The sequence below is a fragment of the Larimichthys crocea genome, chromosome II, assembly GCF_000972845.2.
Source record: "Larimichthys crocea isolate SSNF chromosome II, L_crocea_2.0, whole genome shotgun sequence".
Taxonomy (NCBI): Eukaryota; Metazoa; Chordata; class Actinopteri; family Sciaenidae; genus Larimichthys; species Larimichthys crocea.
In genome coordinates, this window is record NC_040012.1 from 6,274,461 (window position 1) to 6,300,631 (window position 26,171).

The following is a 26,171-nucleotide window of genomic DNA, read 5'->3' on the forward strand; positions in this document are numbered from 1 at the left end:
TCACAGTGCCCCGAGGATGCAACAGTTTTACATTTATAGATTTAAAGGTCCACTGTGTCAGAGTTTGGGGCAATATAATATTCATAAATGTGTTTTTATTAGTGTATAATCACCTGAAAATATAAGAATTGTTGTTTTTTATATCCACAGAGTCCGCCTCATAGACAGTATAAACAAAATTGTTGATTTTCTCTGTAAGTGTGTAAATGTGCATACAATTTCTATGAAAACATTGCAGTTTATACAGCTTTCTTGAGCATGAGTCAGCATATAATTGAGACACTGTTCTGTCTTGTGATATAATCTCATGAAACTCTTCCTCCTTCCTTCTATCAGAACATTGTCGTCACAGGTGACTAATAAAAATGCCAGATGTGAAGCAGCAGAAAAAGAAAAAACAACGACATGGTGGAAACTATCTATGAAGCCAATTTCCTCGTGTCGCTGCCATTTTATCTTTTAAACTGAGATGTGATGTGAATAAACACCTCCTAAAAGGAGTAAAAATATTCACGTCGTACACTCTTATACTAGTGTGTTGTTTCACATTCAGAGCGTCAGAAAAATATAAAAATGAAACTTAAGATAGGATTGAGTCGCGCCTTAAAATATTAATATAAGTAGTACTCAGCATCACCTTTGATAAACAGAGTCATAACTTACACAGGAAATACTTGTTAGTCTGTTTTATAACTTATTAACTTCACCTCTGCGTCCTCGACTGTTTTATGAGAAATTGACTCAGGTTTGATCTCACACGCACACACTCAGGTATTCACGGCTTTTCACTTAATCTCCTCGAATCTGTCAGGTCAACAAATCCAGGCAGCGCCACCCAACGTTGAACTGAGTAGAGTCTTAAGTTCTAACAAGAGTCTAAATAAAATCAAATAAAATCAGAGAAGGTCTGGAAATCCAACCTTTAGAAACAGGAAGTTTATTTTACCTTTATGATTAGAGCTTTTATTGAGTTATTAGTTAAACTTTTTTCATGTTTGAAAGCTCCACAGAAGTATTCAGATCCTTCACTCAGGTAAAAGTACTAATACAACACAGAAGTACTGAGAATCATCATAAATTGCATTAATTAAAGTATTAAAAGTACCAATGAAGTACTAATGTACTCATGCAGACTGTTATACTTCTATATATCAGTATTTTGACTCGTGTTGATATAAAATCAGGATTTTGTGGTTGTTGTTGATGTGAAGCTCATTTGTTTGTATAAAATCAAAAAGAAAAAGAAAATCCAGTCGAGTCAAGAAAAAAAAAGAGTTGCAGCAGTTTGATGTTTTCGGATAACTAATAATTTATTTGATCAATACATACCCAGCACCGTACAAAATATTTACCCCCGTATAAAAATACAAACATATAAAAACAGACACCAGACAGAGTGAACAGGTTCAGGTTACCTGAGGTAACACATACACACACACACACACACACACACATACACAAACAACAACAACAACACAATGTACAGATAAGAAAAAAAAAATGTAGTTTTTACCCTGAAACACCAGAAATATAAAAAGTAACAGACACGAGTAGAAAAAACATGAAACATATATTTAAAGGTTTATCACATCGTTAGATCATTATTATAATGAATTAATATAATTAGAACTATTAGCAGCCTCTCCTCTGTATTTTACATGCTTGTGGGGTGACAGGAAGCATCATCCTTCCTGTGATCACATTGGCTGTGAAGAGATTCCTAATTGTCTTTTATATCTTTCGTCATCGTGTCTTCGGCGTACCTCAGCTCTTACACTAAGTCAGCTGAGACTGGCGACCCTGATGAGGATCAGTGGTGACAGAAAACGGATGAATGGACGACGTTCGTTTGTAAAGTCTGTCGGGTCGAGCAGCTTCACCGAGTCGGACTCACATCAGACGTTTTGACTTCGAAACAAAGGCACGCACGACTGACTGATTATAATAATGACTCTGCCCTGTGCATTGATTAATAATCTTACTAGTCTTTCCGGTTTTGACAAGTCAAATATCTGCTGTTTGATCAATATTTATTCAGTATCCACACAAATATCTGCTGTTTGATCAATATTTATTCAGTATCCACACTGGAGACATCACACTGTGTTTGATCCTGCTAAATGAAAACTTCTTGAACCTCTTCAGGGATTTGTATCAGTGTGTTTCCATTAGTGTATGATCACCTGAGTACGAGAATCTTGTGTTTTTGTTGCCCTGAGCAGACAAATGTGTGAACTTTTCCTATCAATCTGCAACTCCACTGCTAGGTGGCAGTAAATCCAACAAACTGGACCTGTAAAGTAAAGTATTGATGTTCTTGTGACATGAAGCTGTTTGCAGCACTCTGTGGGCTCAGTCCTGACCGTGGACTGCTCGAATTTGCTTCAGTTGAACTTTATGATTTCTTTTAAAGGTCGTGTGAGGAAGAAGTCACATGCCGGTCAGCAGGAGGAACTCTGTCCGTGTACACATGATAACAGAACATCGTGTTAAAGTCCAGCTGAACATTAAGTTCACGTTTCAACATCCTGTTTCTAGTTAAACGTGGTCGATGGATGTTTGATTAGTAGTTTTGTTTCCCCTTTTTTCGTGTCAGTCGGGTGGAGTTAGTGTTTAAATGTACAGCCCGTCGTCGAGCAAAACGCTGGAGCGTGATTGAGATCCTCGCCGGCTGTGTCCGTGCTCTCTGTCTCTGTCGCTTCCTCTCCTCTCTCTTTCCTCTCTCCTCTTCCTCCTCTCTTCCTGCTCCTCCTTCTCCTTCTCGTCATCACCTCCTGCTTTCTCAAACTGCCTCCTCGCGCTCTCTATCCTGCTCTCTCGTTTCTCGTGATGACTCCTCTTTGACCTGGACTCCTCTCCTCTGCGCCCCGACTCTCTCTCTGAATGCTCCTTCCTCTCCTCAGTTTTGTGACTCCGATGCGACTCCTTCCTCACGTCACCTCTTCCGTGATCCTCCCTCGTCACCTGCCTCACCTCCTTGCTTTCTCTCTCCTCAGCTCTCCAGTCCTTCACTCCCCTCTCCTCCGTCCTGTCACTGTGTCGGCTGCTGCCTCTTTCTTTATCCCTCGCTTCGTGTCTGCTCCCTCTTTCGCTCCTGTGGTGTCCATCTTTGTCGCTCCTGCTGCTGCTGTGCCTCCTCGTACTCCTAACTTCGGCATCTTTCTGTTTTTCCGTGACTCTTTCGTCCTCTCTGCCACTCTTACTCCTCTCGCTCTCTCTCTCCGTCTTCGCCCGCTCACTGTAAGCTTTCCCGCTCTGCTCCTCACGCTTTGACTCGCCTGATCTCCTCTTCGTTTCCTCTCTTTCCTTCTCGTCTGTCTTTTTATTCGTACCGTTGTCTTCTTTTGCGTCTTGCCTGCTCTCGTATTTTTCTTTTCCGGCTGTGAGTCGGTTCTCGGCTTCTTTGTCCTTCTTCTTTCCTTTCTGAGATTGTTCTTCTGAAACTTCTTTTTCCACTTTGACCGCCTCTTTCTCCTCATCAGAAATCTTCTCTAATTTTGACTCAGACTTGCTCTTTTCCTCACCTTTTCCCTCTTTCTTATCATCCTGTTCCTCCTCCTGCTCCTTCTTCTTCTTCTCCTCCTCCTCCTTATTTTTCTCTTCCTCCTTCTTCTTCTCTGTCTCCTCCTTCTCCTTTTTCTCCTTCTTACTTTTAATTTTTTCCTGCTCCATCTCTTTATTCTTCTTCTGCTCCTCCTCCTCCTCGCGCTTCTTGTCCAGTTTCTCCTCCATCAGGTCCAGTTCCTGCTCCAGCTCGGCCAGCTTCTTCGGATCCGACTCCAAATCGTCGTCGTCGACTTCCACCTCCACCTCCTCGATCTCCTCGAATTCCTCCACCTCGATGCCATCCATGGTTTTCTGCAGCTGCGTCTTCACCTTGTTCAGCTCCAGGAGGCCGTCCTGCAGTTCTTTGCAGACGTCCCGGATCTTGGTGGCGAACTTAGTTTTGGCGCCCTTGCGGAGCTCGTGGGAGTCTTTGGCGAGGAAGAAAACATCCAGAGCGAGGAAGAGCGCTGACATCACCCCGGTGGTGACGCTGATGGCCTGGGCGGCTTTGGCGGCGCCGCCTGCAGCTCCTAAAACCTGAACGGTGCTGATGAGCTTGTCGGTGTTGATCATCAGGGCTTTCCCGGCACGGCCGCCCTCCTTCATCACGTGCTTTAAGTTGTGGTTTAAAGCCTTTTTGGCGGCGCTCTCTGAGTATTTTTCAAAGTCCCACTCCTGCAGGGTGTCCATACCGGCCTACGAGAGTCACAGAGAAACAACAGAGTCAGCACTGAGAGATCTTTTAGATTAATTAATCTATCTTTTAGATCATTTACATTTAATTCCTGGTTTTATAACACTCTTTCTTACCATAAATGAAGTTTAATTTAAAAAACAAACCCGCGTATGAAATATATTAAAATATTCTGATGTTATTCTGTCATGTTTGTCGTATTATTTTAGTCGACGAGAAACTGTATCACTGCAACAATTAAGCAATATGAGGTGTGCTTTATTGTCATTATTGGCACGACAGTAGTGAGTGCCAATATTGACGTTAAAGCACACCCTTGAATGTAATATATTGAGATTATACAACAGTTAAACATCTTAAATAAAATATAGATCCAAAATGTTTGTTTTGGGGCAATTTGTTCTCAAACTGAACATTTTTTTCTTCCCTTACTATCCCCGTTTCCAAGGAGATACATTTCTACTACATATTTTCTAAATGTTGACCAATCAGATTGCTTGGTTGTTGTACCGGTTTAGGTTGGATTACATGTCAAATAGTCGTGTCAGAGTCTGATCTAACATTTCCTTCCTTACATTGCCTTCATGTAATAAAAATAGCTTTAATGTTAGTTACTTTACCTGTTTTACCTGTCACAAGCTGTTTCCCACTACAGGGACACAACCCTATTATTTACTTCTGTATTGTCAATGATAACTGAGCTCTGAACTCTGAGAAGAGGTTATAGCCTGATAAATACTGGATTTCTGAAGCCGATTTGAAGCTCTAGCTGCACAGTTTTTGTGTCTGGACCTGCGACACATCTGCAAACAGCTGTATGAGGTTCATCTCCTCACCTGCACGAACTCCAGACACTCTCTGATGTCTTTGATCTCCTCCTGGTAGCCCTGGATCATCTTCTCCAGCTTCTTTCGGTCCATGCTGGAGTGAACTGTGTCTGTGATATTGGCCGTCGCTGAGGTGATGCTGCCCGCCGTCGCCACGCCGATGCCCACCGCAGTGACGATGATAGAGGCACCGAAGGTGAAAGGCGCCAGGATGAGGCCTGTGATCGTTGCCACGCTGCCCGCGACGCTGGCCACTCCTCCGCCCACGGCGGCCTTCACGGTTTTCTTGTGGAACTGATCAGCAGCGTCGGCCAGAGCCAAAAGCTCCAGGATGCGGTGCTGTAAGGACGCCCCCCGCTGGTTAAAAAGACGCACGAACAGACGTGCAGCCATGTAGACACGATCAGCTGCCTGCTCCATCGCCCTGCAGAGACAGATGTAAAGGACTAAAAAGTGTCTCTGGTACAATATAATTAATCTGACTTTTTAAAAGGTGTTTTCTGGAGAATTCAAGGATATTTTAAGACTTTTCAAGACCTGCAGAAATCAAATGGAAATAAAACAATAACTCTGTCCTAAATAAATGTTTTCTGGGTAATTATGAATGAAGTTCTTAAAGAAAGTCACTCACATCTGCTCATCATCCTCCTGGAAATTGGACATCTCGTTCCACTCAGCCCAGCCTGGAAAACAGCAGCAGCAGCAGCCGCAATACATGAATAAATCAATAAATCAATGCATGTGTAAAGAGTCCAAACAGATTAAAACATGAAGAGACAAAAACAAACCTTTGACTGTGTTCCACCACTCAATCAACTCATCAGTTTCCTGAGAAAAAAAAAGACTTTTGTCAATGAAAAGGCGGCCGACAGCATCTGTGACAGATCTGTAGAGAAACATTAAAACACACGAACACTGGCGAGGCTCTGACGTCTAACCTGTTCGGATCAGATAAAACAAAAACACGGTGCTTTAGCGTCGGTTAGAGACCAAGAGCTGTCGACTGAAACATCTCGGACGGGACTGTTTAAAAAAGAGCATCTCGATCCACCTCCGACTCTCGAGACGCTGGTGCGGTTCATTTGAGGTGTTAAAGAAAATATTATATATAATATACAATATTGCTGTACAAGACGCTCCTGTTTCATCCTGTTTACCCGTGAGGTACTAAATAATAACGTGTAGCCGATCTGCAGTATGATGAATGAGATATTTCTATTATAAATCATAAATTTAAACACAATATGGACATAAGAAGCATCAAAGTGCTGTCACTGGCTGTAATGTGACTTCTCAGATTAAATGAATCAGTCTACAGGTGTGAACGTGTTTCTAAATCACACCTGTTCAGACTCCAGACGGGTTTCTTCAGTCGGGTAAGCGGCCATCTCCACAAGCTGGACCTCGACTGAGCTCTCCTGTGAAAACAAACACGAAAACACAAAGTTAATATCTGAGTGAGGTTCATTAGTAAATTAAAGTGTCTAATAAAACATGATATGATGTTATGTATGTAAAAATCTTTAAATGCTATACACTGTTGAACATCTTCATTATGTCAGCTGCGCTTTGAAAAGATACACAGCTGCATGAAATTTAATATTTGCTTCACTAAAATGTTTGTTATCTATTGATTAATATGATCTTGTTAACCTGTGCTGGGTTCAGGTCCTGCAGCTCAACGACTTCTTCGACAATCGGCATCTTGTCTGAACTCTGCGGAGGAAAAAATAATGATCAAGTCAGCATTGAACTCATCTGAGCAACATAAACACAGATTATTAATAATAAGAGAAGAAAAGACAAGAAAAGGAAATGTGAGTCAAGAAGAGGACGAGACATGCATCTGTAAAAACACTGCAAATAATCTGGATTTTTTATAACTTATCATTTTTAACATGCCTTTTAATCAATCAAACATAATATAAAAATGTTCAGCATGTCGATATCTGCATCCGGTTTCAGATATTTCTCTCTGTATTGATGTAGAACAGGAACAAGGTGCAAAAAAACAAGCGAGATCTGAACAAACCTGAGCACCGAGCTTCGGCATTTTGGGAAGAGTTGTCTTGACTCTGAACGAGACGACCTGAGAAACAAAACAGATTTTATCGACGATGAAAGAACTTCAGCATCGAAGCTGAAGAAGAAAAACAGCCATTTTTTACTGTCATGTGTGGATACAGAAAGTAACGACGACTCACTCGTCTTTTCTTCTTGATGGTTCTCCTGCGTCTCAGCCCGCCTCCCACCGGCGGCTCCATGTCTTCACTGTCCTGCAAAACAAAGAGGGAGAGATGACAGCTGTTAACTTTTTGTATTTATACATAATGGTAGTATAATAAATGTTATGTGACCGCAGAGACAGCAAAGATTCAAATCAGATCACTAAACATGTTTTTATATTCAGAGCAGCTTCACTCACAGTCTCTAATATACAGATCAGAAATCAATCTACATCATTTTTCTGTGACTACTTGTTTGGTTGCTAAACACACTTCATCCATATCAGTGGCAAAACAAGCAAAAACACAAAATAACAAGAAACAAATGATCAAACAATAAAAGTCAGAAAGCAAAAAAAAAAACCTAGGAAAAAAAAGAGTGAAAAAAATAAAACAAATTAACAAATAAATCAGATTTAAAGGATTAATACGTAGCGACATCTAGTGGTTAAAAATCGGGACTGCAGTGAAAACTCAAAACACTAGAGAGTCGCCAGCAGGCTGTTACAGTCCCACTGTTTACTGATGATGATTATGTGACGTGATTTTGATACTTGAACTCAAAGACTTTATAGCTTTGTGTCTTTGGAAACTTTATGACAGAAAAAAATTGATGGATTTATACGTGGAAAAGTCACCACAACGGTGCACTCTGTCCCAGAAAACAACCTCCGCCTCCTGCAGTGAGAGGCTGGATCTGAAAGTAGTCGATCTCGTTAACATCGTACCTCGACAGTTTTGGGCGTCCTCCTGAAAATTCCAGCAAACCCTCCTTTTTTCTCCTGTTGAAAGAATAAAACATGAAGCATCATGTCGAGTCACAAACAGATGAGCAGAAATGTAACACACTCGATGAGACTCACCTTTGAGGCGCCTGCAGCTTCAACAAGGTTTTCGGTACTGTTCTCCACAGCGAAATAATCCTTTAAAAAAAAAACATGAATTCGCTTTTAAATATCGCCGTTATAAAGTTATCGCTGAAGTCGTTGGGGAACAACAACGAAGCTTAACACAGGGACCAAAAACCTACTCAGATATTTAAAAATACACACTGAAGCTTTGATATTTAAAGTCCTTTATAATGTTTGCTTCGATGCTTGAAGAAAGAGTCAGGGAGAAAGCTTGGCTTGGATTAAATATTAAAACTATCACTAGACTTGTAAGCAGAGACTTCCTTCCTCTGGATTTGATGTTTCTGGCTGAGTGTAGTCATCCTCTCAAAAGTATTCAAACATCAACAGCAAGCATTAAGCAGACTTCAAGAAGCTCTCACCTCGTCGGCGTCATTGAGGCTGTCGCAGCTAGAGGACAGTTCCTTCGTGTCGCTGAGAGGATCCTGGAAAACAAAAACTTTAACTTTTAGCAGGCAGGTCGGGTTCGCTGAAGGATTTTACCACAAAGATCTAAATGAGAGCTTTCACAGACTGTGTTCATGAGTTCATCTGGTCACCTTTGTGACGATGGAGCGTGGGGCTGGTTTGGGAGACTTTCTGAAGATCCCTGCAAGTCCTCCGGTCTTCTCCTGAAACACGAGGTAACAGTCATTCAGCAGGAAAAGCATAAAAATAAAAGTCTGTGCTCGTCGGACGACGTTCGTACCTTTGATGAGGTTACTTCCAACAAGTTTTCAGATAACTTGTTATCCTCGCCTGGGTCTAACTCCTGAACAGAAGCGAAAACGTGAAAAAGACAAAAAATATAAAATCCAAACTCTGTGTAGAAGAGTCATCACTGTACCTCGTCTGTTGTGGCACCGTCAGCTGGTTTATGTTTCTTAAACATGCCGCTGAAAATACTCTTCTCCTGAAAACAGACATCAAACAACGTGAGGGACAGTGAAAACTGCAACTGTGATGAATCAGAACATTTCATTTTGTATCCACAGACTGTAAATAAAACACACAGATTGTTTTATAGCGTTTCTCGTCGCAGTACCTTGGCGCCGCTGTTCTCAGACAGACTGTCGTTACTCGCCGTCAGCTCGTCTTTGTCCTGAAAGAATGAAAGTGGACGTTATTTGAATATGTACAATAAAAGCCACCACAGACAGTGAAACTACACACACACACACACACACCTCTGCAGCCGCCTCTTCTCCAGACGCTTTCTGTGTTTTCTTCTTCAGTCCACTGAACAGCCCGCCTTTCTCCTGCAACGTTTTAGAGACGTTTTGAAAGTTATTAACGTGGTTTAATTTTGGGGGATTTGGTTGATGATCTCTCGATTGGCTTGTGAAGACGGCGAAAGTAGGTTTGGAAGACTAAACAGGTGTGTGTTTATGGTTCACCCGGGTACCTTAAATTACACTAGATGCAGACAAAGCACACATTGAAACATGCTGTTACTTTGACTCTATTATGTGCAACAACAACATCAGTGGTGACTTAAACTGTAGCTAAGATGCTGATGATGCTGACACTGACCTCGTCAAACAGGTTTTCGATGCTGGACGATCTTTTGAAGATGTTGGCCAGGCCTCCTTTTTTCTCCTGAAACACACACAGAGTCAAAATCTGAATCAGACTTAACTCACACCGTGTTTTAATCTTCAAATGAAGTATTACAACTATTACATAACAATTTAAAGATTGAAGTACCTTTGTGGCGGTGGCGTCTAACAGATTCTCACAGCTAGCAGATAACTGATATTCACTGTTTGCCTCCGACTCCTGAATTCAAACAGTAAAATATCAAAATCTGCTCCGTCCATAAACAGAAAATTTAAATCAAGTGAATCTAATCTGAGTACCTTGTCGTCTGCAGCGCCCTCTGCTGGTTTCTGAGGCTTCTTAAACATGTTGCTGAAAATATTTTTCTCCTGAAAAACAGTTTGGTGTCAGTGAACGCTGCCTCCGAAGACATTTTATCTACATGTCATTGTTGTTAAAATGTAAGAAAATCACTTGTTTTGTCTTAACAACAGTCCGAACCCAAATATAACCAGTTTATTCTCACATAAGACAAAGAAAAGCTGATGAAGCTGAACGATGATGAAACTTTTGGCCTTTTCACTTGAAAAACAACTAATCGATTGCTAAATACATTTCTGTTGAATGATTTATCGTTTCAGCTCTAGTCATGAGTCCAACGATCATAAAAAACCAAGATGATTCCCACGAGCACTGTCAGCCTCTCTTTGGTTTATTGTTCGCCCTCGGGATCAGATTTGAGGAACAAAACAAAACAAGCCCCTCTGGTCTCTTTTTGTTCATGGAAACTGGATCAAGGAATCATGTTTAATTTAAAATAACATGTTGATCTATTAAAAAGATCATGTAACAGATGCCAGAGAGTGTTTTTTTTTTACCTTTGTGTTGGCGGCTTCAGACAGACTGTCGCTGCTCGCTGGAAGATCATTCTGTGCCAACAGATTCTCCTGAAACAAGAATTTAAAAATAAAATAAAAACAGACATAAGAAAGGGTAAAAAAAATGTGCTGAATTATGTCACGTCTGTCATGATTCTATATTAAAGCCTTTGAGTACCTTGTCTGCTGCAGCGCCCTCTGCTGCTTTCTGCGGCTTCTTAAACATGTTGCTAAAAATATTTTTCTCCTGAAAAACAGTTTGGTGTCAGTGAACGTTGCCTCTGAAGACATTTTATCTGCATGTCATTGTTGTTTTCTGCGGCTCACCTTAGTGGTGTTACTCTCGGGCAGGTCGTCATTGCTGGCAGACAGCTCTCTCTGAGTTTCTCTGTCCTGAAACATTAAAAAATAATAATGGTTTATCAAACATGCCGAATTGTGAGCAGGAAAAGTTAGAAACTGTAATTTACCGGTGACTCTGCCTTTTCTCTGGGAGTCTTCTTGAGGAGTCCGCTGAACAAGCCTCCACTTTTCTCCTGATGAAAAAGATTTTTATAAATCAAGCTTCTTCTGTTTCGTTAAAAAGTCATTAATCATCTCGAAGTTTGACTCGCTGACCTGTTTGTTCTCAGACAGACTCTCGTCGCTGGTTGAGAGCTCTTTGTCGGGAGACTCGTCCTGTAAGAAGTGATCAGAGGTTTTATGCTATTTTTAACCCAGAAATACTAAAAATATGATTTTAATCTTTACACTGATGAAAATGACGTCGCTTTGAGTGACACTTTGTTGCAAAAACGTTGTTGAATATTAGTTATAATTCATCACAGTTCCACAAGAAACATATTTAATGAAGATCTAATTTAATTTACAATCAAAAGATTTAAGAAGGAATTTGCACCGACAACTAATCACGTGTTTTTAATCATATGTTATGACTAAATTTGATAGTTTAGATATAGAAATATGGCTGTGAAGAGCTTTTACCTCCTCGGGTCGAGCAGCTTCTGCAGCTTTAGGAGCCTTCTTGAATATTTCACCAAATATTCCTCCTTTCTCCTAAAATATACAAATTCAGACAGTCATTGGTCTCTCTTTTCTAAACGATGCATAAAAAAAAGAAACAAAGAAACAAAAAGAAACAAACTCACCTTGGTGTTCTCAGACGGAGCTTCACTGCTGCCCGACAGCTCGTCATCTTGTGGCTGATTTTCCTGAGAAAAGATGAAAACAACTAAGACGCTTTTATGAAATAACACAAAAAAACTGTGACATGAACGACATTTAATCCAACTTCAAAACACTGATTTACTGTTTAATGGATGACTGAATGGGACCAGAAAAACTTCTTACTTCCTCTGTGGAAGGAGCGTCTGCAGGTTTGGACGACTTCTTGAATATTCCACTGAACGCACCTCCTTTCTCCTGAAACACAGATTAGTCCACACATAGAGCATATGAACTCATTAGAAAAATACATAAAGTTTCATACAATTATGATTTAACTACAGAAAAAAAGGAACGTATACAGGACAAATCAGATCAGACGCAATTTATGCATCTGTAAGTTATGAAATACTTTTATAAATAAAATGAGTTTCTTTAATGAGCTTTGTGCACAGTTTGAACAACATTAAATCTATTTGAATGTATATAAAATGTAAGAAAATCACTTGTTTTTTATTTCCAAACCCAAATATAACCAGTTTATTCTCACATAAGACAAAGAAAAGCTGATGAAGCTGAATGATGATGAAACTTTTGGCCTTTTCACTTGAAACACAACTAATCGATTGCTAAATAAATTTCTGTTGATTGATTTATCGTTTCAGCTCTAGTCATGAATCCAACTATCATAAAAAACCAAGATGATTCCCACGAGGACTGTCAGCCTCTCTTTGGTTTATTGTTCGCCCTCGGGATCAGATTTGAGGAACAAAACAAAACAAGCCCCTCTGGTCTCTTTTGTTCATGGAAACTGGATCAAGGAATCATGTTTAATTTAAAATAACATGTTGATCTATTAAAAAGATCATGTAACAGATGCCAGAGAGTGTTTTTTTTTTACCTTTGTGTTGGCGGCTTCAGACAGACTGTCGCTGCTCGCTGAAAGATCATTCTGTGCCAACAGATTCTCCTGAAACAAGAATTAAAAATAAAAACAGACATAAGAAAGGGTAAAAAAACAAAAACATCTGCGAGAAAAGTAAATGTGCTAAATTATGTCACGTCTGTCATAAATTACAGCCTTTGAGCACATTGGCAAGAAGATGCATCATACTGGCTGTGCTCCACTTGGTCAAAAGTTTGGACACTTGCTTGAGTGTGGAAATCTGCACTTTGGTCTGACGAGTCCACATTTGAGATTTTTGAGAACAGATGGTGTCTAGATGTGTGGTTCCCACCGTGAAGGAAGTAAAGTAACCAAATAAAAATAAGAGCCGACCACACGCACAGGCCTCCACTTTTATGCCCTTTTACACTGTGCATATATTAATTATATTAAGCCACACTCAGGAGGAACATACACCACTTTTAGTTACAGGCGAGTCTATTTGCTTTCTGATGAGATGAAATGAGGAGTAAACAAACACATGACATCAGATAATTGAGCCGTTTCCATTCTTCATATTATCTTTAATGATACAGACCATTAAAAAGCCCGCTGGGTCTAATGGCGTGCTTTTGTGTGCCAAAAGTCAAACAGAGCGTGAACTGACACTCGACAAACCGGCATGATGGCAGTTTTGTTTTTTTTGAGTGTGCCATGTCTGTTATTACAGGAGACGTACCTCTCCAGCTGTTTTTGTCTTTCTGAGGAGTCCGCTGAACAAACCGCCTTTTTCCTACAGAGAGCAGACGACTTATTGTCTTTAATTTCAGAATCATGAACTTCATCTTCCACCTACGAAGCTTCAGATATATTTTCTCACACTTCATTATCATGTTACAGTGACTCTTTTGTCGCTTCGTTAATGAAGACTCACCTTGTTCTCCGACAGGCTGTCAGTGCTGGCAGAGAAGTCGCTGTGCAACGACTCTGCACCCTAAAGAAAACAAAAATGTTACTCGACCTGTGCGAACATGCAAACTGAGTCCAACAAAACGAGGTTAAACTCGCAATTCAACAGATTCAAGGCTTCAAAAGGCCGAAGTACATTCACTCAGGCACAGAGTACATGAATCAAAAATCATCATGTACAATACTAAAACTTTGAGACATTCACAGCTGATAATTTTTCTGATATTTTGCAGAAGTTTATAAATGTTTTACCCCCTTCAGTCGGGGAGCCCCTGACAGTTTGGGAGATTTCTTGAACATGCCGCTGAAAACGTTTCCTTTCTCCTGGTGAAGAAAAAAAACTTTCTTTGTTTGAGTTTGATAAACGCTTTAAAATTACAATTAAAGTTTGTTTAATCTACAATACAAACAAACTCTTACAGATTATTCTCATATTATCTTTTTCCTTGCTAGATTTACTGAAAGAAAACGATGCTTTTGACCATAAATGCGCCTTTGACAAATGAAGAGGACAACTATTATAAATATTAGATTTTTCACTTCACGGTTAACTGTAACAGAAACAGTAGACATAAATCTTTTTGGTTAGTAGGGATTAAATAATGTTGCTTCACTAGTAGAGCAACGTTAAACAGAAAGCATCATTTACTGTGTTTATTATGTCGACTGATAATTCCACTCCACACATAAGATGTGAAATCAGGGTTAGGTTCAGGGTATTAGCAAGGAGCGCTTGTTTTCTAAGTAAAGTGGAGGGTTCAGAGTGAATATAAGATTCAGACCGCCCCCCCCACGCCGCCACCGTCATTCAGGGTTCCTTACTTTGGTCGTGTTGTTCTCAGACTCAGTCTCGTTACTGTCTGATGGGTCCGTTTGCAGCGATTGTTTATCCTGAAACAAAGATAATCAGAGTCACGGTGTCTCAGTGGTTTGACCGAGTCAAAGATCACTTGTACTTTGTTTGCTCTTCAACATCCATTTGTTTTTTTTGTACTGTGCACACAGGCAAGTTCTGCAGCAGGCTGACAAATATTTTCAGTGATTGTTGGAGCAATCTACAACATGTGGGGAATGTTTTTACCTGTCCAGGTGTTCCTTCTGTGGGAATCTTTGGAGACTTTCGGAGGATCCCGCTGAAAAATCCTCCTTTCTCCTGCCGACATCAGACAAATTGATTTGACCGTTACATAATGAAAAATAACGATGCTGCTGTCACTTCACAGACGAACGCTGAGCTCACCTTCGAGGTTTCAGACAGGTTATCGTTGCTGCCTGATAGATCATCGTGTAGAGACCGACGGTCCTAAAATACAAAATAAAATTGGTTCAGTGCGATCATCGGGAGACAAATTTAACTTTTTGATTTTGTTTGAATGATTTTCATCCACGTCACCTCGTCGGTCTGAGCAGCTTCAGTTGGTTTCGGAGACTTCTTGAACATCCCGCTGAATATTCCTCCTTTTTCCTGAGACAGACACAAACACATGGAAGATTTATTTTGGTGAAGTTCGGGTCTTTTTGTCCGGCTATCTTCCCTGTCTGTCTGTCTGTCTGTCTGTGTGTACACTGTAATTAAAGTTAATCTTTCACCTTGTTTTCAGACAGACTGTCACTGCTGGCAGACAACTCTTTATTAACACTCAGATACTCCTGAAAAGTAAAAAAAAACACACAAATAAAACAAATGAAAAATATCAACATGAACTTTTTTAAGAAGACAGGAGGAAGTTTGTCACCTGTGCAGGTGTTTCGTCTGTTGTCTTGTTGGTTTTTTTAAGGATGCCAGAGAAGAAGCTTCCTTTTTCCTGAAAGAAAATGTACAATTTATGTTAATGATAATACAAATACAGATAAACAAAACACAACACATCACCCAAAAACATCTCAGACTAAATGCATTTGATCCCAAGTCTTCTAAGACCTCTCGAAACATTTAATTAAATCATAAGTGGGCAGCTTCACAGAGCTTTTCTGCGCCTGACTTTGATTTAAACACACAGACGTGAATACAGAGATCTCTCTTCACAAATTTGTGTCACATCTTTCAAATCAGAGCTAATTCCATAGCAGCGGACACAAACAGTTTCTGTAAACAAAGAAAACTATCTGCCCTTCATCAGGCTGACTGACCGTCACGCTGAAGTACCTGTGATTGTTCAGAGCTTTTCTCTTCTGCTTCTTCTGCATCCTCAGAGTCGCTGTCGGGTTTGCTGAGCTGTCAGTGAACAAAAACAACGAACAATGAGGCGACACGAGACTGTAGGCTGAAAGTTTATGATCAGAAAATGAGCAGAAGAGCCGAAGTTACCGTCACCGTGGGAAGCGATGATTTCTCTTTGGGAGTTTTCCGAAATATTCCAGCGATCAGATCTCCAATGTCCTGAACGACAAGATCGAGAGAGAAATCTGATTTTTACTGACCAAATAATGAATTATGTAAAATGTTGAATACTGTGTACACTGTGTAAAATAGTTACTATGTGGCTCCCCAGTGTATTGATGGAAATGAAGTGTAAAGAACTTTTAAAGTAATCTGAAGTTCAAAAGAATACACTTTGTGGTTTCTCTGTCCCGTATGTATCAAAACAACGACTGAACAATGGTTTGGTTTGTCTGGAAAAAGCAGAACTGGCTTCTTAACTGAGTGGAGGCAGTTAAACCGATGTAAAACCTCTCACCTGTTTCGGTTCTGCATTCTTTTCCCGCTTGTTCTTTTCTGCAGGTTGTTCCTTTTTCTCGCCGCCTGCTTCCTCCGTGCCGGGATCTGGACTTGGATCTCTGCTGGCCTTAGAGAAGAGTCAACACAGTATGATCATCCTGAGTTATTTCAGGAGCACAACCTGACAAGCGAAGACACTGAAGTTTAAAATACGTGCTTCAGATTTCATGAAGATTGTCGTATTTCCTCTATTAACCTCATCACCTGAGCTGCAGGTTTTAAAACCTGAGAGCGAGATAATCATTATTATTATGTCTTTATTAGTGAGCCACCAGCAAAGAGATGACAAGAAGCGAGGGAAGACAAAGAAAAGGTGCCAGGCTGGATGTAAACCAGGGATATCGCAGCTCATGTTCGATGCCAATACCACTAAGCCACCATGTCAGAGAATCTTGCTGGGATTTTGATCAATCCCAGAATGCAGACAAACATCCAGGAGGTAAGAAAAAAAAGTATTAAGAAATGAACATGGAGATATAAAACGCAGAGTGATGAAAGTTCAGCCGAGTCTTGTGTGACCAAAGACGTCTTTACTCAGTACAGAAATAAAAGACTCTCAAGGAGCACCTCGTATTTCTTTAACCACCACCATCAACACCACCACACAACCAGTAGCACTTCCATAAAAAGTCAGTAGTAGACGCTGCAGCCACCAGCAGCAGAAAACACCCAACCGGGCGGTGCTTTATACCTTAGGTGACGTCTTGATTTGCAACCCTTTCATTACTCCCTTCAGAGCGCGCTGTCAACGGTCACAGTCACATGTCACAAAACAATTCATAACATCAACGGTAAGTGACACACACATGATGAAACACACACACACACACCGGTTTGATGGCAGGAGCCTGTTTGGCCGGGACGTCATCAGTTTTTTTTTCCTCTTTGTCACCGTCGTCGATCACGTAACTCTGAGGAGGAAGGAAAAGAATCAGTCAACAAACGCTGATTCAAGATTCGCTCTGTGTGTGTGTATATATATATATATATATATATATATATAAATATAAAACAAGTTTAAGCTTAATAAGTCCTCAGATTTTCTTTTATCTGAAGGCAGTGTCACTGAACAACTTACAACATTGACTAATAATGGTACACACCTATTTTATGTCTAAATACACACTCATGTCTCGTGTGTGTGCACACCCAAGGGCGAGGTTTAATCTCTCTGTGTAGCGACACTACAACAAATTGAAGTTATGAACGTTCTCTGTAAAAACCAGCATGTAGAAACAGCTTTTTGCAGCCAAAATACGAGTAGGAACAGGTAAGATCCTGACAGTTTTTAAACATTTACACACATTTTTTAGTTTTTTTAAATGTGCATATTGATTTCTTATTTATATTATATGTACCTTAGTGACCTTAATGGTCTAAAATAAACCCAAACTTTGCAGAGGTCATGAAAAGCCAGGAGGAGGGATTCAGGATTTGACTCAGCTGCTGATCCCTCAGTCAGTGTAAGATGTGTTCAAACATACTACAAAGAGTATTTTTGGTTATAATTATGGTCTCTATGTGACCTGCATAAATTATAAACAAGATCATGAGCGAGACGATTGGCTGACGGTGGAAAGTGGAAACTTTTGTCAACAGAGGCTGCTGGAATCAACCCAAATGGAATTGTACAATATTTAATTATTTATAAAATCACATTTGTATTGACATCAATAAGATACATACAGGCCCATCAGTTTTAGGCCGTACTCAGACCAAATCTTTCTTTCATTCACTGTCTATCTACCTTGTCCAAGACTGTCTCGTTGTCTTTGTCTCAAAACAAATCAAAGGAAGCGTCTTGGTGTTATTATTTTGCAGCATAAGCTGTGAGCCAGATACTGAATGGAACGTCATGAACTCGGCCTGGATAGCGCCCGGTTTCAGTGACACGCTGACTGTGGAGCAGTTTGACCGCAGTGTGATATCAGGTTGCGTTTCTCCAAAAGATGTTTCAGGTCACGTTTTTTGGCATACGCCCACGGCCACGGACTAAACCGATGACCCACTTTTAAATAAATAAGAGAAGAATTGCGTTTTAGCTGTAGCAGCCTGATTTGGTCTGAATCTCTCAGAAAATATGGACTCAACTCAGGGTGCAACACAGAGGCGAGCTTCAGGTGCATCGCTTACAGTGAACGCCGGCGTTTTCTCCTTTTGGCTCCGCCGAAACACTCCAGGCAGGACTCTCTGATTACTCTACAACAAAGCACACACAACTCAAGATGAAGACGTTTGAAACACTCTGTTATGTCAGGGCTCGGTGTTAAACATACCTGTTTGAAGTCGGCTTCGTCTTTTGACTGGGCATTTTCTCTGGAGCTCTGATGAGAAAGAGGAAAGACACTGACTCGTAAATTTATGAAAACAAGCGAGAAGGAACATATTTCCTTGTGTGTGTGTGTGTGTGTGTGTGTGTGTGTGTGTGTACCTGTGTGTCCTGTACCTTCCTACGTTGGCTGTATTTGGTTGTGGCCTTCATTTCCTGCACACACATAAAAGCCCGGAAGGAACAATAACAAAAGATATTTGGAGGAGGAACAGAAACATGAAACTTTATAATTCTTTCTCACACCGAACTTTGAAAAGGTTTCCGATCCACTCGAATTTCACTTAAAACAAACACACATCCCACATTTACCGACTCCGTAGTTGGCTTTAAACATGATAAAGTGTGTATGTATTTATATTATATATTGCAGTATTTGTGTGTACCGCACCTTTTCTGTGGGTCTGGGTGGAACCACGGGCGTTTCAGACGGTTTCTCTTTTGTCTCTCTTTGTATCAAGTCTCCATTAACCTGAGACACACGTGGGAAAGATGATAAAAATCTATTTGAACAATGATGAACAAAGTGTATGAAGAACATTAGTTAAATATCAATATAGCAACGTAAGCGTGTATTTCAGTACGAAGATATATCACCATGTGGTTTTCTACGGACGTCCTAAGCAGCCGTGCATTCATGCTTTTTATTTCCACCGTCTTTATCTTTTTTAATAGATTACAGTAGAAATGCAGACAAGAAAGAAAGTCCAGAATATTCACAGACCTAGCCTCGGCATAAAGATCTTTGTCACGTGTTTATTTTCTCTGTAATGCGAGCTATCTGTTAACACACAGTCAGTACCTTATTGTTTGTTGCTGCTGCGTTTTTCCTCCGGTATTGTGTGCGACTCAGTTCCTGCAGAGAAAACACAAAAATTCAGATCTTCAGAGTTGATACTCTCTTTCCTGGCCTGAAGGAGAAACTACAGTGGGGAACTAAATGTACAAGAAACGGTCCAGCCTAGAGCCACTATTTTGTTTGTTTGTTACTGTAGAAACATGGTGGGTAAACATAGTTACTCATATTATATTCAATTTCTGCCCCTAAATTTTAAAACACACTGAACCTTTAGTGAAGATTGTCTCTTTACTAAATTGGGCTGTCTACGCAGTCAAATGACACAAATATCTTTTTTAAATGATGCCACATGATCGGAGGAAACAGAGAAAAAAGGGAGCTTGGATGACGTACTGTGAGTTTGGCTTCTGGTATCAAATAAACATGTAACAATATCAAGTAAACTGAAATATGTTTCTGAAACTGCAGAATATCGATTCATATTTGATCTTCACCGCCTACTTGTGCAGGAAGCTGCTGCCCGATCTTTAGCATGTCCACGATGCAAACATATTCCCCCCGTGCTGTCGTCACTCCGCTGGCTTCCAGTCCGTTTTAGAATTGATTTTAAACTTCTGTTGTTTGTTTTTAACACCATTAATGGCTCGGCCTGCTCTTACTTGTCAGAGATTTTAACTTTTTGCAGTTGTGACAGAGTCCTGTGCTCTTCGGGTCAGCTTCTGTTAGAGGTCCCTGGGTTGAGATTTAAACAGTGGGGCGATCGTTCTTTTGTCGTCGCTGCTCCCAGACTGTGGAACAAACTTCTACCTGACATTTGCACCACTACTGATCTCAGCCTTTTTAAATCGAAAGCTTAAGACACACTTTTTTTTTTAGATTGGCGTTTTAATTCTGACTGGGGCAGTATTGTTTCTCAGGTGTACTCATTCTGTCTGCTCCTTTTTATGTATCTCTGGAAGGCCTGCAGCACTGCAGCACTTTTAATTATATTTATTTGTTGTGTGTCTGTGTGGCTGTCAGTGGATTATGTCAAAAATGCAGAAGTACAATCTGCAGTTTGATCAACAGCCCGAGAGCCGAAAGCAAATGAGCGGGGAAGCTCTGGCTGAAGGCAACATGGAGGGAAGTTAAACGGTGTTCATTTGCATACAGTGCCCACGCTGTTTTTGATACAAAGCTGGTACCTACAGAGACAAACACACTTACAGCGTCTGAAGGTCGTGGAGGCATCAGAGGAGCCGGCTTCTGCGGCCTCTCAGGGTCACTGTTTTTTATCTGTAAAGACAGATTACTAAAGTATGTAACCTTGATATAAGTCACATTATAAAACACTGATATCACTGCACACACATAGCTAATCAAAGGTTTATTAGAGTACCTCTGCAGGCTTTGGTGGAGGTTTAGGCTGTGAACAGAGAAGGAAACATGTTAAACTGCAGGTTATATATTCATGTGTTTTTGTGTCCGCTTTAAATGAACTCACCGGCTTCGGCTTCTTTTTGACATCTGGCTTCGTCATACAGGCCTCCATCGTGTCTGCAAGGTGACAAAAAGAGACAGAAAAATATAAACAGAGCTGATTACTGAGTACTACCTCTGCTCTTCACAGCGTTCCTTCTGAAATGTCAAAACAGGAAAGTCTTTTTCTGTCCCCCTCCCCAGCAGACGACCGCCACAGAGTCATAGAAAGTTTTTACCAAAGTCCTGCACGCTCCAAAGGACCTCAGTAAGTTCAGACAACTTTGACCACTCTTGTACAGAACGTCTGTGTGCGACCAGTCCAGTTTACTGTTGAGGTTGAACTCCAGGTATCTGAATGCTCCCACCACCTCAATATCCAATCCCTGGATGTTCCCCAGTGTGCTGTGAGACGTCGCCATCTCCTTTATCTTGCCGTCGATGATCACACCAGTTGTGAAGTCTGCGATGACCACCCTGTACTCCTGCTCATTTCCTTCTAATACAACAGCGGCTGCATTGCCCCGTGCTGTAAATCCCCACGTTAGACGCAGCCATGAAGCCTCACATGCTGTGGTTTGTTGGTGAGGGAGTTTTCCATGACATGACGCTCACATCGACTTCAGAAATCTCTGATGTATCGAACTCACGGCCTAAAAATACTGAAAACTTTTTTAAACATTGAGATTTGTTTCCATCTTTACCATCCACACGATACGACATGAACGCAACATAAAGGAGAGACCTTTTTTTTTCTTCACAATGATTCAAAGCACATTTTTTTCTCGAGCTCTGACCAGCTGCATTTACTTGTAATGTTTTGCAGCTGTGAGAAAATTAGACTTAATCTTCTGACAGACATTCTTTCTTTCAGTGTTTAGATCGTGAATATGTATCTGTTTCCTCCGGGTGTACAGAGGATGTCATGATTTATCTTTTAGCTGAGCGGGATGCCAAACCCACGGACTGCCCTTTAAACACAGACCTGTGTTTTGTGTCTCTGATCATGTGACTGTCCAGCACATGATGAAAGGGGATGAAATGGGAATACACAAAAATTTCTTCTGAAGCAGTGAGTCGGTTTCTGCAAAAACTGAGAGAGCATAATTTATGCACAGATTATTATCAAACAAAATCAACACATATCTGTCTCATAAAACTCACAGAAGTCTAAATACTGTTGCACTGAGTGATAACGGGGTAGTTTATTGTCCCGTTTTATCAGTGTAAAAACACACGGGGTAGTTTATTGTCCCGTTTTATCAGTGTAAAAACACACAAAACTTCACTGAGTCGATCAATATTTTGATCATTTCAGTCACGTTCACAGCAGAAATGACAGTAAATTGAACATTTTAAGCTTGTAGACTGAAAAAAAAACAGGCAAACTGAAGACGTTAAAGTAAATATTTTAATATTTCATAAACTAAACAATTAACCAGTTCATCTACAAAATAACTGGCATGTTAATCTATAATGTAAAGCTCTACTTCACTTTTGTATATTAAATAACGAGTTTTATGCCCGATCAGGTTTCAGCTGCACGTTAAAAGTCTTTGCTGGTTTTGGTCTCCTCGTGTGGTTTGTTGATAAATAATAGTGTCATGTAGAGTCATTATACTTCATCTAAACTCAGGTTAAACATATGTGAACTTGTTACATTAATTACGTCTGAGTCATTCAACTTTTCTCAATCTCTTGTGGGCATTTTGTGTGATCCTAATAACCTTTTATCAACCTGTTCCTCAGTATTGTAAACTAACTTTTTTCATACGTCTGGTTACAATATGCCAGTGAAATATAAGTAATCTCTCTTTTCAGCAGCAGTTACTTCAGTAAAAGAAGAAGCATCACTGGAGCTGACAGCGCTCAGAGCGAAAATAATAATCAGTATTATTAAAAAAGGTCCGGTCTGTAGGATCTATTGCAACTTACAGGTGTAGTTGCTAACTGCAACCACCTCGCCTCACCCTCCAAGCAAAGGAGAAACTACAGAGACAATACAGAGTCTGTGTGTTGTTTTGAATCTCTTCCACAGCAGCCATGTCGACACAGGTTTTTCCATTTAGTACAGCAGAGACTTTCCAGAGAGCCAACACGCACCAACAGCAGCAGCCTTACGCTGTCTGACCTGAATGGACAACTGACTGTATAAAGAGTGGACAGCGTATCCGTGGCGTCACACACGGATTTCTAAGGTGTTGTTTTGAAGCTTAAAATCTGCCTGGTTGCTCAAACAAGCCGTCTGTAACGGCATCAAAGCAGCCACACTGTTAATCCTGCATAACTTTAAACCTTAATATAATCTGAACAGGTGACTTTTATATAAATTCACCCTCAGTACAGTTGTCATGAACGGGGAAATTAGCTACAGAGACCAAAACTGTTCTTTGTACCAGGCTGTAAACATGTTTATTTCTGCTGTGAAGTTGGACACAAACTAGACTCACTTATGACTCACTTCTGGAGCCAGACTCAAGTGGACGTTTGAGGAACTGCAGGTTGTCATTTGGTGTTCAGCTCTATTCTATAAAAAAAGTTCTTATTTCCAGATGATTAAACACTAATATACTGTAAATAAACCTGACACACCGGACCTTTAAAGTGTGTTTTAATGAGCGATATCTTCTGAATTTGGCATTTAAACAGTATAAAACATCTGAATGTTATGTTGGCTGTTTCATTTTTAGATCAAACTAATTAATTATTTGAAGAATAAAGGAAAAAAAGAAACAATAATTAATAGTTTCAAGCCTAAATAACACAAACTAAAATAGTCACATTAGTCAAAGTACTGCCTTTAAAAGTAACTATTCCAGCAGTATGCAGGACAAGGAAAAGTAATGGAGTACAATGAGGCATAAAGATGCAAATTTAAAGCTTAAAACTGTAGAAATACAAGTAAAATCAACACTTTAGTAGACGAACTGTCAGGTAAAATGATTTACTGGATTAAAGCATTTAGAGAAGTGCTATAATCTGAACGGAACATTACCAGAACTGCTAAGAAACGTTGAGCAAACGTTCGCTAAGCGTTAAAAACACGTTCCCCGTTTTAAACAGGCGGTAAATTATGACATGATAAACGCGAAACTGCTGAATTAACCCAAACTTTGACCTACCGACGGTTTGGAGACACTTCAGAGACACTTTGCGTCCAGTTTGAGTCAAATATGATGAAGGTGGACACACGGCAGAGACAGGCTCCCTTCACAGACAGAGACAATCCCAGGAGTTTCCTAAACTTCACCACACCCGCACAACAACATCTGCACGCAGGAGGCGTTCAAGGGCGCCGGGAAAACTCAGAAATCACAGCTCTAGTTTGTTTTTGTTATACAGTGTAGTGACTAGTGTTGGTGTTATTTAAATCACAGTGATATATATAAGAAAGAGATGTATTAATTATGTTCTATTTGTCTTAAACTGCAAAATATCCTGTAATATCCATTACATACACTAAAAGGAAAACTAGTTATTAAGTTCCTTTTCATCCTTATTAACCATTTTTTGCTGTTTAAGGTTTTTTAAAAAAGCTCTTTAAGTCACTTTGAGAAACATTTTTAAGAACTTTGGAGTGTTGATTGCTGCTTATTTTGCCGTAACCTGACCTGGTTTTGATTAAAAACCAACAATGAGACAGTTTGAACACCTTTGAAAATACTTTTTGTGAGCGTTTAATGCCTGATACATGTCTAACTTGTGTTTGTGTGTAGAAATTACTGTTGTGGTGACATTTCTAATTGTAATGGGAGCATAGAGAGAGCTTAATGATGTAATATTTGATATAAAGTAATAAATAACTTTACCGCCAATGTTGCATTTAAAAATTAATATTTTAATATAAATTATTACATATTGTACCTTGAATGAACTCAGGGATAATTACTATTTACAGTACATTGTACAATGTGTAGATTTTACGGTGAAAAACTGTTTATTTATACACTATTTTAAGGGAGTTTATACAGAATCAAGTAGAAGTAAAACACTAATATTTAATGGCATATTTTACACAAATTGCATAAATACACTAATATTTAATGGCATATTTTACACAAATTGCATAAATAAAAGAAATAAAAGCTTGCTGTATTATCTATTTAGCATATATAAAATACAAAACAGCTAATATAGACATCACTGTTGATGCAGCTTTCACCCTCTCCTCCTCCCAACCTGTCAGTCTCATGCCCCCATGTGTCTCCAGTGTTTTTACCTCCAGGTTTAGTAATCCAAATATTTCCGACATCACCCAAAGGCAACACGGCTCACAGGTCGAACAAAGCATCCCAGTGAACTCACATGTTAAATAACCAGCCACATAAAAGATCTGAGCCACCACATGTCCGTCTGATCATTGCTCCAAAGATGAAAGGCTGAGTTATAATAAAGTCAAATATCTCACCTGGTTTTTTTAGAGAAGATGTGAATCGTTTGTCTCCTTCCTGATTTTGTGGTCTCACCTGGGAGGTGTGGGCGTTGCCAGTTTACCTGTGTCTGTGTGGGAGTGAAAGAAACGAGTTTCCCAGCCGTTGTGACTCTGAGTCATCAGTTTCACAAGTGTGTCAGCTATGTGTAAATAAAAAAAACAGAACATGATGGGAGCTGACATAAAAATAGAAAAACTCAGGAGTCATCTTGGCTGACACATTGTGACATCACAATGATTGTTACGATTGTTTTATTTTTCAGAATTAATTTAACTGTTTAATTACATTTTCTAGAAATATTAATATTAATAAGTGTTATGAGGTTATTGTTTTTTTTGTTTTTTTTATTGTTTCTCTTTGTGCATGCGTGTATGTGTATATTGTATTAAGTGTATAGGTAGATTTTGTTTTGTTTTTTTGTAATACAAAGGCAGGAATATATTTTATTTATCTATAAGTATCAGGTAAATCTAAACAAGTTGCAAGGAAGCTTGGTGTTGTCATTCATTATTTAAAGAGAAGGGGTGGGAGTTCATAAGTTATTCTTCTTTTTCACTCCTTTTCAAAAATGTATTTCTATGTTTAAATGTTTTGCCTTACTTTTATTTTTATTTTGGTTTGCATATTCGAAATAAACACTTCAATCAATCAATCAGTCCTGAGTTATATATAAAATATGATGTAACCGTTTTCTTTTTTTTTATTTAAAAAAAAAATCATCCAATGATGAATGACAAGTACTGTAAAATTAAACATAATCATAATTCAATTGTGGAGAAAATATTTATTATTTTATTACATCTGTTATTTGGGAC

The 26,171-nt window shown here is 39.7% G+C and overlaps 1 protein-coding gene across 10 annotated transcripts; it reads right to left on the minus strand.

Annotated features, from left to right (window-relative positions):
• Nucleotides 1-2,417: 2,417 nt before the first annotated feature.
• On the minus strand, nt 2,418-25,433 carry LOC104932880 (microtubule-associated protein futsch). 10 transcript variants are annotated; one of them, XM_027289456.1, is made up of 51 exons: nt 25,332-25,433; nt 20,949-21,001; nt 20,844-20,870; nt 20,672-20,740; nt 19,469-19,522; nt 19,058-19,138; nt 18,769-18,822; nt 18,614-18,661; nt 18,471-18,536; nt 17,168-17,248; nt 17,029-17,079; nt 16,297-16,404; nt 15,927-15,998; nt 15,765-15,833; nt 15,355-15,423; nt 15,209-15,268; nt 15,012-15,083; nt 14,859-14,921; nt 14,700-14,771; nt 14,441-14,509; nt 13,871-13,942; nt 13,584-13,643; nt 13,389-13,442; nt 12,665-12,733; nt 11,950-12,021; nt 11,748-11,810; nt 11,584-11,655; nt 11,218-11,277; nt 11,070-11,135; nt 10,927-10,992; nt 10,778-10,846; nt 10,600-10,668; nt 10,042-10,110; nt 9,890-9,961; nt 9,716-9,781; nt 9,370-9,441; nt 9,228-9,284; nt 9,030-9,095; nt 8,892-8,954; nt 8,743-8,814; nt 8,566-8,628; nt 8,156-8,215; nt 8,021-8,074; nt 7,272-7,343; nt 7,100-7,156; nt 6,721-6,783; nt 6,411-6,485; nt 5,856-5,895; nt 5,699-5,750; nt 5,077-5,491; nt 2,418-4,242 (listed from the first exon to the last, which is right to left on the minus strand). In XM_027289456.1, exons 2-51 carry the CDS (start codon nt 20,994-20,996, stop codon nt 2,614-2,616), a joined length of 5,142 nt encoding a protein of 1,713 aa, XP_027145257.1. In that variant the 5' UTR covers nt 20,997-21,001; nt 25,332-25,433; the 3' UTR covers nt 2,418-2,613. The 10 variants fall into 10 exon arrangements, with proteins under 10 accessions (XP_027145257.1, XP_027145261.1, XP_027145268.1 ...); XM_027289460.1 differs by having other exon boundaries at nt 20,949-21,004; nt 25,336-25,421; XM_027289467.1 differs by lacking the exon at nt 25,332-25,433 and adding an exon at nt 25,143-25,266.
• Nucleotides 25,434-26,171: the final 738 nt, after the last annotated feature.

Excerpts from the sequence above, each read along its gene's own strand:
- LOC104932880 (XM_027289456.1), bottom strand. The coding sequence starts at position 20,996 with ATGGAGGCCTGTATGACGAAGCCAGATGTCAAAAAGAAGCCGAAGCCG. Across the intron at positions 8,815-8,891 it reads TGGAAGTAACCTCATCAAAG|GAGAAGACCGGAGGACTTGC; the intron begins GTACGAACGTCG and ends CTCGTGTTTCAG. Across the intron at positions 8,216-8,565 it reads GCCTCAATGACGCCGACGAG|GATTATTTCGCTGTGGAGAA; the intron begins GTGAGAGCTTCT and ends TTTTTTTTAAAG.